Below are 19,259 nucleotides of genomic sequence, written 5' to 3'. Positions count from 1 at the left end.
TAGTGACATGGTTAGGTCGGTGTCCTGGTTATAAGATGGTATTATGTGATATGCTAGTATGATCTGTTAGATCGGTATCCTGGTAGATAAGATGTTATATGCTGTTATGATCTGTTAGATCGGTTTGTCTGTCTATAGACTGTTATCTGTTATATGTGCACATGTTTGTTTGGCGGTTGAGGCTTATCTGCTTTGTGCGAAAGCCAATAGACCTGGGCATTCCAACCTGTTGGTTGTGGGCCGTGAGTATTCCATCCCGAGGATAATTGGACTCATAGTATGTGGGCATTCCAACCTGTTGGTTGTGGGCCTAGGGTATTCCATCCCGAGGATGATTGGACCCATAATATGTTGGCATTCCAACCGGTTGGTTGAGGGCCTGGGGTATTCCAACCCGATGGTTGACTGGACCCATAGTATGCTATTTATGATTATATGTGTATTATAGTGGGTATGGGTATTTTGGGGTAACTCACTAAGCTTTCGGGCTTACAGTTTCAGTTTATTGTTTCAGGTTCAGCGGATGGCCGCGGGAAGGCGAAGGCGTGACCGTACACTTCCTTGATTGATGATTATGATTTCTGGGAACTCTGATGTTTAAACTATTTTGAAAACAAATTATAATAATTGAGTGGTTTTAAATGATTTAAAAAGTTTTAAATTGGCTTGAATTTTATGGATGTTACACTATACTATGTATTACAATATGTATCCATGTATGTTAGGATATAAGAGCTACTAATATAGTCTCTAGGTGCTTAATGTTAGTGTAATTGAAGCTAGTAGAATAGAAAGTATAGTCTCTATGTGCCTGTACTAGTAGCCGAAAATGTAGTCTCTATGTGCGGAAATGTTGTTGTATTTAAGTGATTTATTACGGTTAAGTTAGGGGTTGGCGACGGAACGGTGACAGGTCGGGAGCCTATAAACCCGTGTGTTGACGACGAAATGGCAGACAAGCTGTAAGTCTAAATACACATATTATTGGTGGATCGACAAAAGGTCGTGATCCAATCGGTGAATCGGCGAAAGGTCATGAGCCAATTGGCGAATCGACGAAAGGTTGTGAATTGTTATTTGTATGCATGTATATGTATTATGATATATGGTATTTTGGGGAACTCACTAAGCTTCGTGTTTACCCAATTGTTTACAAATGATTTCAAGTATTTCTTTTGGATCGTGAGAAGGGCAAGGCTTGACTGTACACACGCGTATTGACATCATGTTTTCCGCATAATTTAATTATACTATGATTTAATTGAATAAATAAAAATAAATAATTATGGTAAAAAATTCAGGACGTTACACAAACAATTTTTCTAAATGAAAAGGAGGTAATTAAACGTAAACTTATTTTGTTTGGACGTTCGAAGGAAATTCATTAAAGGTAAAACCAAGACCAAACCTGGTTCTTTTTAAATGCAAAAAAGTGATGTAATAAGCTCTAATGGTTAAAGCATGTTATGGTTTTCTTAATGTTTCTTTCTTCATGGTAGTTCCAACTTCCAACTTCTAAAAAGGTTAAAGTCTAGAAGTTGTAATCTACTATATTTTTGTACTTGAATGTTCATTTGCAATAAAAATTAGTTGACATTTAAACATTTGGCACTGATTTTCACAAGTGGTCTTCAGGATGGAGTTCACATTGTCAAAACTGGAAAGGCCGAAAAGATTGTTGGTATGAAATTATTTTCTACTCACTTTCACAATGAAATGTTTTTTTTTCAAACTTTTGCAAAAAAAGAAAAAATTGATAATTTGATGTTCTTGTAGGGAAGATGCTTGGACATAGTCTTGTTACTAAACAAAACGACATTCTAAGGCAAAGTTGTAAGCAAGGTTGACATTACTTATGTTCTCCTTCATATCTTATTTTCATCATTGACTGCTTTTACTTTGTACAATTTTTATCATGCTTCAATTTTTTACAACTTTTCAAGATTTGAGATGAACCTTGTGCCTTTTAATAAAATTTTATCGAAACATTTAAGTTTCAACTTGAGTATTGACGCAACTCTTCTTTTATGCAGGTTCACTCGTGCCTTTTAATAAAATTATTTTACCACACATCTAATAGCCACAAAACAAAGTTAGAAACGATCCATTACATCAATTTTGATGTTCGTGTAACTATGATGATTCATCCTCCCAAGGCTGTGCAAGTAAATAGACAAGTTGGTAAAGCTTTCTTTGTGATCGTTGTTTGAGAAACTCATATTCAAGCAGTTATAATGAGAGAATTTTGGATTCTGATTGTAAATGAATAACTAAGGGGTCGTTTGATAGTTGCTGACTGGGTTTGAGCTGACTGGGTTAGAAGCTGACTGGGTTAGAACTTCTTACTGAGTTAACTTCTTACTGAAACTTATTGTTTGATTTTGCATCTGACTAATTGAGCAAAATGACTATATTACCCTAAAACAATATTTTTTTATAATAATACATTTATGCAATAATTGATCTAAAACTAAACCTCATAAAACCATATTAAATTAGACGTAAATCAAACATCAATAACCAACAAAAACTTAGGTTACTACATTCAATACGTTCTAACAAATGAAACTTGAGCCAATTTAGAAGAACAAAGGATGAACAACATAACCAATAAAACATTTATACATAATATTCTAAAAGAATTACAAAGAAAATTTCAAACCAATGGACCACATTATTCTTTAACCATTCAACCTCACCCATCTCAACATGTTCCAAAAGCATTCATGCATTATTCTGCAACTTGCAAGTTTGTTGTCTACAAACACATAACCCAACCACCTTTCAGGTTTAATCATCACAAATTCCATATGTGTTGCAACATGACTAACACAAGCGAAAACTGGACATTCTCAAATATAAATGAATCATAAATCATACAGGTTAAACCAATAAGGCCAAAAGACTAAAGTATGCATTAGAGAACAGAGGAGCTTACCTCAACTCCTCCACTTTCTTTAAGGGCTTGACAAACCAAAGCAATTCTTTGTTTGTTGCTCGACCTTTTGCCAAAATAGCCTTTGCTTCCCCTGAACTATTAACAAAAATACCAACCTTAAAAAAATATTTCTCTATTTCAACAATCTTACAATGTAATAGAAGCAGGATCCTACAAACCCATAAAAAAACAATAACCGGAAGAAAACATAAAAAAGACTCAAAAAAGTTCACACCGTTACAAGATCTTCATCAAACTCATCATTGAACATCAACCGTTACAAATACTCAAGAAGACCTACAAGTTAATTTCAGAGGTGATATCATGGAGGCGCGATTTCAGGGGCTGTTTGGGGGTAAGCAAATCCTTTTTTTAAGAGTCGATTTCAGCTTGGGAGTGTTGACAGTGAGTGCCGATCATATGAGGAAGGAAAGGGGGAGTCGCTGGAAGAAGAGATGATGATTACGGTGATATGAACAGCGCACACATGAGTTTGATCGACTAGGGAAAAAGGAGAGGGGTAAATAAGGGAAAAGAAGATGAATGGTCTCGGTCAGCTTCTTTTTTTTCAATGACTGAGTCAGCTATTTGTGGACCGAATCAGAGATGATTTTACCTAAATCAAACAAGCTGACTGACCTGGACCGAGTCAGACAAAATGTCTGACCGGACCTAGTAAGACTATAATCAAACAGGCCTTAAATGGAATACCACATGTTACATATGTAATGAAAACCTAGTTTTTTGGTTTCCTGAATGTGTGTACGGAATGTCAGTCCTACATGTACGGTTTTGTCTATCGTTCTCCGAAATTGAGTAGGTAAGTACAGAATATACAATGTTAGATTTCAGATTCCAAACTATACCTACCACCGACTTTTTCAGAATGAATAGTGCTTCTCCGGAATGACCTATTCTGAAGATGGTGGTCATTTTTACAAAATGTAGTTTTTTTAAATTACTCTTTATAAGGGTTAATTCTATTTTTATTTTTCACAAACAATATTTGCTTATTTAGAAATAAAAGAGTGTTTATCTATAAAATAAACCGAACTACAAAAAGTATCTCACTAAATTTTCTTGTGTAATATTGCATTGATGAAATGAATTGATGATACGCATCAAACAAGAGCCATTTTAACAACGCAAGAACCGCTAAATGTTCCATCTCCACCCCTAAATCGACAGACCTCCTCCAGGAAACGCTTTTGATTTCCTGCCACACCTTCCATCCTTTTGTCCATTGTTTCTCCAATCTTCAACAACTTGTAGTTTGGTAGCACTACAATCTCCGTCGACCATGCTGCGGAGGTACAATCGCATATTCCATTACTTCATTGCTATGCGTCAATAGTTTATATATAGTTTAGCTTCTAATTCGAGTGTTGCTCTAGGGTTTTTTATGGTTCTATACGTGATTTGATTATTTTGTGAAGCTGTAAGTGCTTCAGGATTAGGGTTTAGTGTTCTTAATTAACCCGCATTTGTTACCTTTCTCCGTTATCTTTGAGTTCTGGATTTTTCTTATGTTCATTCAAACGTAGTGATCCTGAAACTTGAATGAATTACCAGCAATGTTGAATTTGTAATCCTTCCATAGTTTTAATGTGTATCCAAAACAGAACGGATAATATTTAGTCTGTATTTTCAGTCAATTTACTGGTATCGTTTTTCTTCTGAAGGTCTATTTTGGAAATATCTTCTCGTCGATCAGTTGGAAGGATTTCACCACGAATAACAACTCAGGCATGTTTGCGTACCTTATTTTCTATCCTTCTTTATGCAAAATGATTTAATAAATATCTATCCTGAACAGCATTGTTGAGCTTTATGGAAAACGTGAACCAATAAACATATTCAGTAAACCTATATATTTTTGATAACTCCTATTAAGAAGTCTTGTATTCTCTAGAATGCTCTTATCACTTGTAGAAGGTCCCAACTCCCAAGATTTTGAGTCAACCATTGTGTATAATGTTTTGAACTTGGCAAGTTATTACATTAGGTTAACATGTCTGTCTAATTCCACAAGTTCTAGAAAGAGAAAGTTGGTTTAAGAGGTGCAAATGAGGACTTTTCATGTAAAATCGACTAGCTCTTTACCTGTTTAACCATTTGTTATGATATTTCTCATGCTTGTTTGTCCTATACTCTATATGTATGCATATATCTACATTTTGTAACACACAAGACTGCTAAAAGCACTGATATACATACTTGTTTGTGTAAAATAAGAAAGTATAGGAAAATCCTGTATAAATACTTCAATGCAGATTGTTGAAAACATATTGTTTACACTCTTATTTCTTCATGGCTGAAACACTTGTAGCAGATACCTTTGTATCTTTCCTCTAGGAAGGAATTCTCTACTGCATCTCAGTCAAATTCACCAGAAAATCCACCAAACTCCGGGGGCAATTTGTCCAAAGTTTTTATAGGAAGTATAGCTTTAGGTGCTGCTGGTATAACAGCTTACCAGACTGGCTACTTTGATAAACTGTTAACCAAGGAACAGAATAATGATCTTAACACAAGTCCACTCCCAATTGTCCATGAAGAACCTGAAAAGTCAGTGTCAGAAGAACAAGTTGCTGTTGAAAATGTTAAAGATTCTGAGAGTTTAAGTCCACCTGTTGACAATAGTGAAAAGGGAATTGAAACTGATCCGTATTATGGGAAAAGGGAAGAAGAAAATCAGTCTGAAATTGAGAAATTACCGATTTTGGAACCTCAAGATGTTATTTCTGGACAAGAGGGTAATTTGCCAATATCAACTTCTGATAGTTATGATTCAATAGCAAAGATTCAAGAGGATCTTGGTGCAAATAGTCAAGATGTGAAGTCAACTACAGAAGACCATGAGGAAGCTCAAAGTAGCTCAATACTGAATGAGGTTGCTCCAGTTCTTGAAGCAAATGAGATAAAGTCTGAGGTATGTTTTTGTTTTTGCATAATGGTTCTATAGCATTTTAGATGGTGTTTGGTATGATGGAATTGGGAAAGGAAAGGAATGGAATTGTTCATTCCGTTGAAGGAAAGTGATTCCTTCCATTTTGTTACTTTTCATTCATGGGTAAGGAGGTTTTGTTTATTCTAGGGGTAATCTCATAAAAGACCTTATATTTGTGTTTTTTTCGGGATTAAACCTCAACTTTTTTTTTTGCCTGAAAAAGACCTTGTATTTTTTCATTTTTTCCGAAAAAACCCTCAACTTTGTCTTTTTTTTTTCCAAAAAAACCCTCAACCTTCTAACTGCTTCCAAATAAACCCTCAACTTTGTTAGTTTTTCTCGAAAAAGCCCTTGCATTTTACAATTTTTTTTGGTAAAAAATGACTAAAGGGCTAGATTGGAAAAAATGAAAAAATACAAGGTCTTTTTCAGGCAAAAAATAAATTTGAGGTTTAATCCGGAAAAAAACACAAAATATAAGGTCTTTTTTTGAGATTAACCCTTTATTCTATCATGGAATGGAATGAAAAATCACAATATAACTCATTTTTACTTGTGTAACTTATAATAACTCAAATCTTTTTTAAAAAGTTCAATGATTTTAGTTGAAGTTCAATTTATTTTCTAAAATTAACTAGAAATTTCTATGACCATATTGGCGTTTTAATCTTTTAAGAGCTTTAATAATGTATAGAGTAGAGTTTAAACTATACATTGTATTTGCATATAATATAAAAAATTCATATGAAAACAACCAATCAAACCCTAAATCTATTTTTTTTTTATTTGCAGGGTATTCTGAGCAACGATAATAAAGAGCCAGATGCCCTTCTTGATGAATACCTTTTAAAAGATAAGGCTGAAGAAAGTGCTCCAGTATCTTCATATCCAGAGAAGGTTAGATACCAAAAGCATAATTTTATTTGTAGTTATATGCCTTCATGAAAAAAGTTTCTAATTTCTTGTGATGTTAAAATGAAGGAAATAGCTGAGGCTGTGAAGGGTAATAATGACATTTACGTGTCAAATGATGGAAAGATAGTTTTGGATTTCTTGCAAGCCATTCACACAGCTGAAAAAAGACAAGAAGATTTGGATGCCCGTATTTTTTCTGAAGAAAAGAGGTTAATAAAGGCAAGACTATTTGTTTTCAAAATTGATATTGTTTTCCCTTTCTACCCCTACAATACAACCCTACTATTGTTCCATTTCTGATTAATTTTTGAAATATATTTTAGGAAAAATATGATAAGGAGTTGAAAGATGCAAGAGCACGTGAACTCATGTATGCTGAAAGAGAGACAATTTTGGATAAGGTTGTTTTATATATCTACTTTTTGATGAACAATTTGTCACTAATTTAATGGTAAATGTTGTGTGATATAATTCTAAAATTATTATTATATTTATTTGTAGGAATTACATAAAGAAAAGGTGAAAGCAGCTGCAGCTCTCAAGTCACTTCAGGAAAAGTTAGAAGAGGAATTCAGAATGGAGATTGAAAGGAAGGTACAAATACATTGCTACTTTAACATATTTCCATTATTTAAATGCAAGAAATAGCAACACACTTTCATTTATTTGTGTATTATAATATAGAATCCCTACTTTCATTTATTTCTTTTGCAACATTGTGCTTTTAATTATTTTTTTCTTTATTAAAGCATTTTACTTTAAAAAATCCACTTAGTTGTACAAATTTACTTACAATTTTTCTGATATTAGGATAATATGCTTTGAAAATCCACCTAATTATAGCATTATACATTCAATATTAAGTACAATGCTGTAATAAGAAGAAATGAAATTAGAATCTTGGGTTAATCTAAAAAAACCTTATATTTTGTATTTTTTTTTTTCGGATTAACCCTCAAATTTATTTTTTGCCTGAAAAAGACCTTGTATTTTTCATTTTTTCCGAAAAAGCCCTCAAATTTGTACTTTTTTTTCCGAAAAAACCCTCAACCTTCTAAATGCTTCCAAATAAACCCTCAACCTTTTTAGTTTTTCTCAAAAAAACCCTCACATTTTACAATTTTTTATGGAAAAAAATGACTAAAAGGGCGGGATCGGAAAAAAAAGAGGTTTAATCTGGAGAAAAACATAAAATATAAGGTCTTTTTTGAGATTAACCCTAGAATCTTATAATAAACAAATGAATAAAAGTAGATTGCTATTTTTTTTCCTGTAAATAGTAGATGTTGAAGTTGGTAATGTTGAAATTGTCAGGAGTCAGAAGCAGAAATGGAGGTAATGAAATTGAAGGATTTAGCAAAAGCTGAATTAGCTGCAGCAATTGCAAGTGAGAAAGCATCCCAAATTGAAAAAATGGAAGAGGCAAATCTCAATGTATGATCACATCAACTTAATTCTTTCATATTTCTTATAATAATCATTAAAATTTATAATGCTGTAATAAGAAAAATGAAATACAATATGCTATACTATAAGAATAACTAAGGCTATGTTTGGCGTACTAGCTGAAAAACTAGCTGTTAAATAAAAAGCTAACTGATAAAAAATGACGTTTGGTAAAACTAGCTGAAAAGCTAGCTGAAATATATAAAATTACATAAAAAGATATTTAAGAGTATTTCTTTCTATAATTAATTAAGGGGTATATTTGGAAAATTTTAAAAAAGCTCCCAAAAAGCTAGTCTAAGTAGCTTTTCAAAAAGCTAGCTTATAATCTACTTTTTGGCTTGCCAAACACGACAACATAAAAAAGCTCAAAAAATAAGCTAGCTTATCAGCTAGCTGTGGCGCGCGCCAAACACAGCCTAAAATTGACAAGCTGTTAATAATAACTTTCCAAGGTGTAAACATTCACATCTAATCTAAGAAACATTTTTTTCCTCTCTTTCTCTTTTAGTATAACATCAACATATTGGTTTACTATTATTATCATTATTATTATTATTATTATTATTATTATTATTTTACCTTTTTGACCAATGCTACTTTATTAGAAATGTAATGTACACTTGATTACACATGTTAGGAAAGAGGGTAAAAGTGTAAATATGGTGACACAATCATATTTTAGTTGGTGTTTTTTGAGAGGTTTTTTATTTTTATCTCATGCAGATAAATGCTTTGTGTATGGCATTCTATGCAAGATCTGAAGAGGCACGCCAGACTCATTCTGTCCACAAGCTTGCATTGGTTTGTTTTTTAAGACCATTTTGTTTACCTTACATATTTTATTTGCTCTATGGATTTTTGTAATTAGGGTTTAAATTGTGTATTTTTGTTGATTAGTTATCTCAAAACCCCCTTACCAATTTGATTAGTTAAAGTGTGAAGAAATAATGAGATAACTTTTCCCATTTTTTGATTTCGTTTTGAGTAACTTTAGATCACTAGACAAGGAAACTAATTGTTTAGAGCAAATAATTTACTTTTGCATTATTATTTCTTATGTTTACATAATGTAAAGTTCTTGTATATTAGAGCAATGTAATCTAGTTACAAGGCAAATTTTCACTTGTATAATTGGGTAGAATTTTCAATGTATAATGTTCTAATAAGAAAAGAATTGAATGTACAATGCTATAGTTGAATAATATAATTTTTCAAAATACAATGCCTTTCTAATATAAGTAATTACAAGTATGATAACATAATAAAAAAATAAATGAAAGTACGTTGCTATTTCTTGTATATAAGCCTTTGCAAATATTTCATGCAATTTACCTTTATCTTGCATTTAGCACTTTTAATGAATGCTATAATTGGTTAGATTTCTCGAAGAATAATGTCCTAATAAGAAAAAGTTGCAAGTACAATGCCATAAATAATCAAATAGATTTTTCATAGTACAATGCATTAACAATAAAAAAAGGTTAATTACATAAATAATCGAATAGATTTCTTGTATAGATTTTTTTTTGGTTGAGATGAATTAATTAAGATTTATATTTGCAGGGTGCTATTGCTCTAGAAGATGCTTTGTCTAAAGGGTTGCCTATAGAGAAAGAAATAGAAGCTCTTAAAAGCTACATTGATGGAATCGATAAAGATTCCTTATTAGGTTTGGTCATTGCATCTCTTCCTGAAGATACTTTAAAAAATGGGACAGATACCATACTCCAATTAAATCACAAGGTAATCCTTTCTCCGTGCAAAAAGACGTAAATGCCCTTCTCATTTAATTTATATATATATATATATATATATATATATATATATATCATGTTTTTCTATTCTTTTTATAGTTTGATGGGTTGAAAGGGACGCTGCGACACTTCAGCTTAATGCCGCCAGGTGGCGGTGGCATATTGGCACATTCATTGGCTTACATTGCATCCGTATTAAAGGTGCCTTCAGATCTCTGATTTCCTCTTCATTATTATTAGTATTTTAATTTTCTATTATGCATGGACCATTTCTGTAAAAAAATACGCAGGGACCTTTTCTGTAAATTATAAGGAGAGCTTTTGTAATTTATTTTCTACACAAGGACCAAACCTGCCAACATATAAAAGTATTGTGGCCAAAGTCTAAAACCCAAACGTAAAAAAATACATATGGACCTTTTCTGTAAATTACAGGAACAATTTTTGTAATTTATTTTCTATAAAGGGGCCAAACCTGCCAACATACAAAACTGTTGTGGCCAAAGTCTAAAACCTAAAAGTATACTTTTCTATACAGGGACCAAACCTGCCAACTTATAAAAGTATTGTGGCCAAAGTCTAAAACCCAAACGTAAAAAAATACTTAGGACCCTTTTCTGTAAATTACTACAGGGGCAATTTTTGTAATTTATTTTCTATACAGAGATCAAACCTGCCAAAATACGAAACTATGTGGCCAAACATAAAGAAAATACCCAGGGATCTTTTCTGTAGTTTATAGGGACAGTTTTTGTAATTTATTTTCTATACAGGGACCAAACCTGCCAACATACGAAAGTATTATGGTCAAAGTCTAAAACCTAAAAATATACTATTTATATACAACTTGCTTTTTATTATATATAATAATGATTAAAATTTTAGGTGAAGGAAGCGGACAAGTCAGGTGATGGAATCGAGTCAGTAATTAACCGGGTAGAAAGTTTGTTAGCAGATGGGAAGCTTCTAGAAGCTGCAGAAACACTTGAAAATGGTCTAAAAGGAAGTCAAGCAACAGAAGTTGTAGGTGACTGGATTCATCAAGCAAGAAATCGTGCTATCACTGAACAAGCCTTAACTCTCCTCCAATCTTACGCCACGTCAGCAAGCTATACTTGATTTCAAAATATCATCCACCATTTTTAAAAACTCACTTTCACTTGTTACAAACTCACTTTCACTTGTTACACATCTTGAGTCAATGTGAATAAAGAGGACCAGAAAATATTCAACTGTGTTTTTGAGTTGACACCATTTTTGGTTGCGAATAAACTTGTTTTTTCTTTTCTTTTTGTTTAATATATTGCAAGGACATAATATTCATGTCATTGTATTATGACAATGCACATTTTTAAGGAATTTTGGACGCATATTGAATGACTTTAAGTGGGAGTTGTTTTGGACGCATAGGAAGTTGTATAAGATCAACGTATGAGTGATCTTGATGTAATAACTAATAATTTGTCAAATCGAGTGGATTTGAAATTGGGGTTAGATTTTTATATTTATGAGGTGAGAATCGTGGAGTTTTGTACACGAGTGTGGTAATTTTAAAAAATATTTACCATTCTCTAGTACTTTTAAAAATATATTCCAAAACATAGTGAAATTGGTTTTAGCTATTGTCCCTACGTATTTTATATTAAAAACAAATTTATTTTACATAGTCCTATTGTTTCGTTCTTTTCCATGGAATTCGCCAGAGCACCACCTCATCTTCTTAAACGCATCCGCACTTCCATTTTTAGGTTAATATAGCTATTATAGAACACCACTAACCTCTTGAGTTTTTGAAACTAGTAGCATACTCGATAATCCGATCTAAGTTTTAAACATGCACTTCAAGTTCACAAAGTACCTAGCTTATAGTTTAAATACTTAACAACATGGCTCATGAATCCTTATGGGTCTTATGTTTTTTTTTAATCATTTTCCTTCTATCTCATGATTTACTACAAATGTCTGTTTTAAGCATACTTAACCGGTCATGGCATCAAACATTTGAATGCTTTGTTTCTTCGAACTTGTAGTTGATTGTACATAAAAAAAATATGTTCGTAGTTTTAAAGCTTGATACAATATGATTTGACAAATTCCCAAGAAATCTAAGGGACTTAAAAAAGATCACTAGATATGAGGGGACTTGTTTGATAATATGTAGAGGGGAATTGAATCGGGAAAAGATGGCATCATGAAAACGTGCACAGTGATGTAGCAGAAGTAGATATTTTATTTTCTAGGCATAGAATGCAAAACTGCTAGAAACTCACTGATACGACGTTGATGGAATAGGCCCGACGGAAAACGGCGGCAGATGGCAAGAGGAGGGAAACCGAAATACAAGAGAAAACATGAGAGAAACCGGCGACGGAGGAGTACATGTGAGGGAACCGGTGAAGGAGAAAATTGCTTGAGGGAAACCTTTGGAAAGGCAACGTCTTGCAAAACGCAAAGGAAAAAGGGAAGAATAAATGTCAATGACAAGGTGAGCTTAAACATGGAGGAAAAAAAAAGAAGATAGGAATAAAAAGCAGCCGGTGAGCAGCCTGTGAAACAATCAAGCAAAGCATCCATGCTTCTGTATTTCCCTTTTTTCCGGCGAGTAAGAACGGAGACAGAGAAGATAAGAAATCGTGAAGTAGCGTGGTCTGTGGTGGGGCCACTTTACTCTTTTTCTTTTATTTAATAAACAAAAAAAAATTCAATCCAACTATATTTTTACTATTATTCTGTAAATAAATTTGAAACTACCACATTTTGGTAAATATTTTTTCCAAATACCATGTTTTGGATAAAAACTCGAGAATCGTGGTGTAGGCTATGCATCACATTTTTTTTTTGTGTGTGTGCGTTGTGTAGACATTGTGAATCCTCTCTCTTAGATGATCCATGATATGAGTTTAGCTTTTTCAAACCAAAATTCTTGAAAACTATGGAGTATCTTTTTCATATCTTCCCAAAATTTAAAAATGTTTGACATAAAAATCAAGAATAAAAGACTTTTTCCATCCATCCTAGATTAACAAAATAGACATATCGGCGAAGTACTTTATTTGGAATAAAAAGTATACAAAGATTGGAAGTGTATGCAAAAGTAATTATTCACATTTTTTTAAGCAAATAAAACTTCTAAGAGGATGCGGTATGGGCCAAAAACGAGAAGCAACCGGATGATGTGGCACCCTCAACGGCGTCGTGACGGGGGGGGGGGGGGGGGGACACCGCCCCCCCTACTCGTTTTTGCTCGTTATGTTGCATCTTGTTGTAACGAGGGCAAGATAAAACAAGAAAGATGATTGGCTATCTCCTTCATCAATCAATCAAATAATTTTCTTTATTTTCTCTCTCTACCTCTTAACATGATATAACATGTGGAACACCATTTCCCCCTTGGTGTTATGGATGAGGTGGCACCAATTTGGTGTTTACATCCAGTTGCCCACACCCAATGCTCTAAGAAAAATCAAGGGATCAAAGGTGTCCGTCTAAAAATCTGATATAATATCCAATTTATTTTCCAAATCAAGGGGCGTCCATGGACACCCTTTGTATATACATATAGCAATATAGCATCGCCCTTGTATCTTATAATTCTCTTGACAACTTCCCGATGATGTGAATAAGATCTCTACGAGTGTACTAACCAAATATACAATTCACACATTGGTCTATTCGATGGATAAATTCTTGAAATGAAATACGTGTGCCTCATTTGAATAGAAGAATAATTACATTCCTCATATGAATAATATCCGTAATAAGGTTGGAATAAAAATAAGGTGAATTAAGTACCTTAAAAGTCATAACATTTTTTTGAAGTCTTGTATTTTACTAACAAGTTGTCAACATATTCAAGGTGGCAAAACTCCTACATAGGTTGTCAAGATATTCAACCTGGTAAAAAATTTACATTTATATGAATAAGTAAAACGATTGAGAAATGTATAAATTACATACATGATATCGATAATAATTTTCTACTGAAATGTATAAATTACTTGTTGGATTTGGAAAACTTTATTATAGATATATTGGTTAACACTTCTTTGAATACCCACATAATAAGGAACCTTTCGGTTATTTGTCAAGAACTCGGAAATGCTTACATTTAAAGGAAAACAAGAATTAACACACACACACACACACACACACACACACATATATATATATATATATATATATATATATATATATATATATATGATTTACATGTGAATTACATGTTATTCATATGTGAATTACATATGAATCATGTAATTCATATGTGATTTAAATGTGAATCATGTAATTCATATGTGATTCACTTGTGATTTACATGTGAATCACATTAGATTTACATGTGAATCACATGTAATTCATATATGATTCACTTGTGATTTACATGTGAATCACATGTTAATCATGTAATTCATATGTGATTTACATGTGAATCATGTAATTCATATGTGATTCACTTGTGATTTACATGTGAATCACATTAGATTTACATGTGAATCACATTAGATTTATATATGATTCACTTGTAATTTACATGTGAATTACATGTGATTTATATGTGAATCACATGTAATTCATATGTGATTTTCATGTGAATCATATGTGATTTACATGTGAATCACATGTAATCAGAAGGCTGAAAATGCAAAAAGTAATGATTTTGAAATGTGAATGTTGTGTTATTTTGATCATTATCTAATCAAAACTATAAAAATGGTCCCGGTGTAAAATTAAATTACATTAATGGTCCCTGTGTAAGACAAAGTACGTTGCTATATCTTTTTGTATAATATAAAATACGAGAAACTAATTTATATTTATTTTTTATATTTTGGAAGCAATTGAAGGAAATATTGACAAAACAGGCGGAACTAGGAAAATGAGACCTTTTTAAGACCATTTTCAACCCATAATACCATTTTTTGCACCAAAAAGTATATTCTTTTTTTTTTAAACTTATATAGATTTTCAAAAATACACCCCTTACATTTGTTAGTTTTTTTTGCAAATTCATCTTGTAACTTTTTTGTTGCATTAACTTTATAAATTATATTAAGACACGATTATAACCAAATAAATAAAGTAATGTAAATTTATAACATAATATTACAAGTAATAATGGGAAAAAACTAGTTAGATAAAGTGTTGAATAGATAAATGATCTTTGTATGGAGCAAGTGTTAGTAAATGACCATTTTACCCTTGTGTGTAGGACTAGGAATGATGTTGAGAATATATTACTGCTAACATGATGGATTCATGTTTGTCAATCGCCTCAATCTTTCCTCAGCCAAACGAACTGCACGGATGGAGCTTTTAACACCTTGGGTTATCTCCTGCCTGCAGAAATATCAGACTTGACTATGGTATTTGTTTTTTTTTTCATATTAAGTCTTGTCTGAATAACTGAATACAGTGTTATGTGGATAAATTATGTTTAAAAAGTCTCTGAGAAATGAGGGCACCCTTGGGGCAAGTTTGTAAAAAGATAGGACTTGAGGGGGAAAAGTTCAGTTTCTTGACTTTCTCTATTAAGTCATTCTTTATGTAGTAAGTAAAAAAAGAAACACTCATATATATAGCTTACTGGATTAAGTTAAGTCCTGACTTTTTACAAATATGCTCTCATTTACTTTTTCCTTCCACTTAATATTTTATCCAAAGAGCAGTGTATCCAGACATAACTTAATGGGAAAAAAGAATGCTAACCCTAAATCACTGAGCTCCATTGTTAAGTCACTGATTTCCATTCCTGATAAACGAACATCAGCCATTGTGTCAGGAAGCTCTTCCCTAGTTATATCAAGCAGTTTTTCAAGAGACTCTGCTGCCCTTTTAAAAGCCTGAGTTCAGTCAACCGAATGGGAGAGTCAAAAACAGGAGTAAATGGTCAACATATTTAACTTTAAGTTTCGTTTTCTTTTGCTGCCCACAGTAAAGATGGGACATAGACTCGTTCTTGATCTCTCGATTGTGCAAAAGACATTAATGCCTTCCTCATATATATCATTAGCAATAGCCTAGAAAACGTGTTTCTTGTGTAAAAAACGCATGCTGAGGTATTTGTGTCACGTTTATCAGCCATGTGTTAGTGCAAATGAGACAATGTAAGGACAAGCCAAGATCATTACACCCTGGTACTGGAACTATGTTTGCATTGTAACCAAAGGGTAAAACTGGAAAACTATATTAGTATATGCTAGTTGTAAATGATTGTAAACAGCAAGGTAAAAAGTTCAAGATTCCAAGAACTAACCAGAAGTGTAGGAATTGCAGAGCAGAAAAGCCAAGTAGCTGAGATCGCTGTCTGCAGAATAGGAGTTATAAATAATTAATGATCAAGACCTAGCATCATATCAGTTGAAATTTGTTAGAGATAAGAGGAAAATTTCTCCAATCTATGAATCCTAACCAAAAAATTGTTATCCTGGACCTTTAATTCGTTGAAATCGGTTCAACTTGCTCACCAATTGATTGCTATGGGAGAGGAAGTCAGAATTACCGACTTCGATGTCAGCGGTGGAGATGACGACGACCGAGTTTCGGAGTGGGAGGCTGGGTTGCCGAACATCGATGACTTGCCGTCGTGATCACAGTTGCTGATATCGGCGGAGATGGCATCGACTTTCAGCATCACGCCCGGTCCTCACCGGAGTATGATTGACGTTGACTGCGCTTCTCGTAACACAGTTTCAAGTCTCCAAGGGCAATCGCAACAAAATCGAAGACGGAGCCATGGATTAACTCCAAATCTGGACAAAATTGTAGAAGTATGGAGGCAGTAGACTCAAACTCGATTGGTAACGAGAGTTTAATTAAGGAACATCGACTAACTTCAAATCTAGACGACATATATCTCTGGAATGAATTCCACCATCACATCGACCAAAGTTTCGTTTTGTTCAACTCGTCCTACAGATTTGATCGGAATCAGGGAATATCGATGGAGACGAAAGAGAGATGATGAGGACGGCGCTCAATCGATGGGGGTGACGAATACCGGAGATGGCCATGGATTTCATACGGTGGCGTTTGATGAATCGGCGATGAAGTTACGGTGGTCGTTGGAGGGCAAATCGTGACAGAGAGTGAGAGGGAAAGGGGGAGAGAGAACGAGATATGTTTCACTTGCGATCTGCGATTTAGGATATTATTAAATTAAATTTGTGTTTCCTATAATACCCTTGTATTTTTAAGTTAAGATACCCATGCCTCTATAAGTTTTCATTTATTTACAAAAATGCCACAAATGATCTTGGTCATCCTTTTTTTGATCTAACGTTCCACCATAGTTTTCAGGTTCTCGGGAAACTATAAGTTCTCAATTGATATTCTTATATATATATATATATATATATATATATATATATATATATATATATATATATATATATATATATATATATATATATATATATATATATATCGGACAAAAGTTTAAAATAATTTCAAGCTTTGCAAAAGAATTTAATTTTTATTAACGGAATTCCAAAAAATATAGAACATATTAAAAACTTCTCAATAGTGTATAAGACAACAATGTGATGTTAAATTAACATAATTTTATCATGAACTCGTAGTAAGAGAAATTAAGTTCACTCTAAAACTAAAATACTAAAAGTATCTTCAATATGTCAAGTCATAATGTTGCGCCTCTAACTATAAGGCCACAAGGAGCGGAGTGGTTTAGCGGGTGCGGGAACCGAACCGCGGCCGAAAACACAACACCGTGACCGTAATTTTGGGTGTGTGGTTTGCGAGTGAGGGGAGGCTTCCCCGCCTCCTTTCTCTTCATTCCATTGGTCGATTTTTTTTCTTATTCAAATGGTAACATTCAAAAAAAAATTTATTTTCCTTTTTTATTTTTTGAGTTTCAACGGCTAGAAACATTAAATTTATATTTTTTTAAATACATTTACCACTCTATAGATACCATACAAATCTAACATAATTTTCAAACTTATTTCTACATATTCTCTCAAAAAACTCACTCAAACACAATGTCGTCATCATCATCTTCGTCCTCCGATTTGATGGCTCAAGAAGAGACATTATTTGTCGGTTCCGTCATGGCAAAAACAATAACGTATTTTCGAAACCGACAAGGTCAAAGTTCACGTTCACGAACTAAAACAAGAAGCCCACCGTTGTTGAGAAATTGCGAAGTCGGGCACAATCGTCTTACAGAAGACTATTTTACAGATGACGCCGTGCACACTGAAAAGTTCCGACGACGGCTCTGGATGAGGAAAGAGTTATTTTTACGTATTGTTGACGATTTGGAAGGCCGTTTTCCAATGGAAGCGGGATGCGAGACGCATAAAAGGTTTTTCTCCAATTCAAAAATGCACAACTGCAATTCGTCAGTTAGCTTATGACATGTAAGCAGACAAATGAGATGAGTATTTGAGGATGTCCGAGCGTATCACTGTAACACTCGTTCCCAAAATGGATCAGGTGAGGGCTTGGTGGGATCCGAGATCTGATTTTTGGGAAAAACTAGGTGCCACGACGTGGTGATTAGAGCACCACGATGTGGCGTATTTTATGCATGATCGCGTGTTTAGTTGGTCGCCACGACGTGGCAACAAAAGGCCACGATGTGGCATTTGTGGCAACCAAAGCCCATGATTTTTAGGGTTTTCTCCATATTTAAACACCTAATCTCAAGGATTAGGGCATCCTTTTTAGCCTCTAACCCTTTCAAACGAAACCCTAGCCTCCTTGGAGTGAATCTTGTTGTATTAGTGGTGGTTCTTGAAGTTTGAAGCTTTGGCTTGCATTTTTGGAAGATGGAGTGGTGTGCTTACTAGTTTGTAGAGTGCATCACTTCAGATCTTGCACCTCATGCATCTTGTGGAGCTTTGGGAGGTATAAAGCTTCCATTTTTTTGGTTATCTCTTCTTAGATCTAAGATTTATTGCATTTCTTGGTTCATATTCAAGTTTGGGTTGGCTTGATGAGATAAAGTTTGCAACTTTATAGCTCATCTTGGTCCCTTGGTCACTATATCTTTTGGATCTGAAGTTTGATTGTGTTTTGAGCTCCATGTATGAGATTTTAGTCTTTTTGCCCCATTTTGACCTAGATTGAGATCTAAACTTGCATTGGTCGTGCATGTCCATAAAGTTGCGATTTTTATGTTGGAATATAAGTAAGAAGTCCTTCCGGGAGTTATGGATTTGTGGATTTGGTTATTAAGAGCTTAAAGGTTAAGCCCATGCCTTAAGTTGTCTTTAAGGATCTAGGTTTAGAG

General features: G+C 33.5%; 2 protein-coding genes across 2 annotated transcripts; one reads left to right on the top strand and one right to left on the bottom strand.

Annotated features, from left to right (window-relative positions):
* Nucleotides 1-4,016: 4,016 nt before the first annotated feature.
* LOC145115415 (MICOS complex subunit) lies at nt 4,017-11,305 on the top strand. Its single transcript, XM_079051709.1, has 12 exons — nt 4,017-4,249; nt 4,621-4,684; nt 5,271-5,870; nt 6,681-6,785; nt 6,870-7,022; nt 7,127-7,204; nt 7,305-7,397; nt 8,118-8,237; nt 8,976-9,053; nt 9,816-9,995; nt 10,106-10,207; nt 10,892-11,305. The coding sequence occupies exons 1-12, from the start codon at nt 4,239-4,241 to the stop codon at nt 11,123-11,125; spliced, it is 1,818 nt and encodes a 605-aa protein (XP_078907835.1). The 5' UTR covers nt 4,017-4,238; the 3' UTR covers nt 11,126-11,305.
* A 3,781-nt stretch (nt 11,306-15,086) lies between these two features.
* On the bottom strand, nt 15,087-16,855 carry LOC145111808 (uncharacterized). The gene is made up of 5 exons (XM_079048061.1): nt 16,654-16,855; nt 16,471-16,589; nt 16,260-16,310; nt 15,713-15,846; nt 15,087-15,343 (listed from the first exon to the last, which is right to left on the bottom strand). The coding sequence occupies exons 1-5, from the start codon at nt 16,853-16,855 to the stop codon at nt 15,247-15,249; spliced, it is 603 nt and encodes a 200-aa protein (XP_078904187.1). The 3' UTR covers nt 15,087-15,246.
* Nucleotides 16,856-19,259: the final 2,404 nt, after the last annotated feature.

This window comes from Lactuca virosa, chromosome 5 (genome assembly GCF_052849685.1).
Source record: "Lactuca virosa cultivar CGN04683 chromosome 5, Lactuca_virosa_CGN04683_v6, whole genome shotgun sequence".
NCBI classification, from domain to species: domain Eukaryota; kingdom Viridiplantae; phylum Streptophyta; class Magnoliopsida; order Asterales; family Asteraceae; genus Lactuca; species Lactuca virosa.
The sequence above is the reverse complement of the archived record's forward strand: the minus strand, read 5'-3'. Positions and strand labels throughout refer to the sequence as shown.

Coding starts and splice junctions, on each gene's coding strand:
- LOC145115415 (XM_079051709.1), top strand. Junction 8,238..8,975: donor TGGAAGAGGCAAATCTCAAT/GTATGATCACAT, acceptor TATCTCATGCAG/ATAAATGCTTTGTGTATGGC. Junction 9,054..9,815: donor CTGTCCACAAGCTTGCATTG/GTTTGTTTTTTA, acceptor TTATATTTGCAG/GGTGCTATTGCTCTAGAAGA.
- LOC145111808 (XM_079048061.1), bottom strand. CDS start 16,855: ATGTCGTCTAGATTTGAAGTTAGTCGATGTTCCTTAATTAAACTCTCG. Junction 15,847..16,259: donor CTGCAATTCCTACACTTCTG/GTTAGTTCTTGG, acceptor GACTGAACTCAG/GCTTTTAAAAGGGCAGCAGA. Junction 15,344..15,712: donor ATGGAGCTCAGTGATTTAGG/GTTAGCATTCTT, acceptor ATATTTCTGCAG/GCAGGAGATAACCCAAGGTG.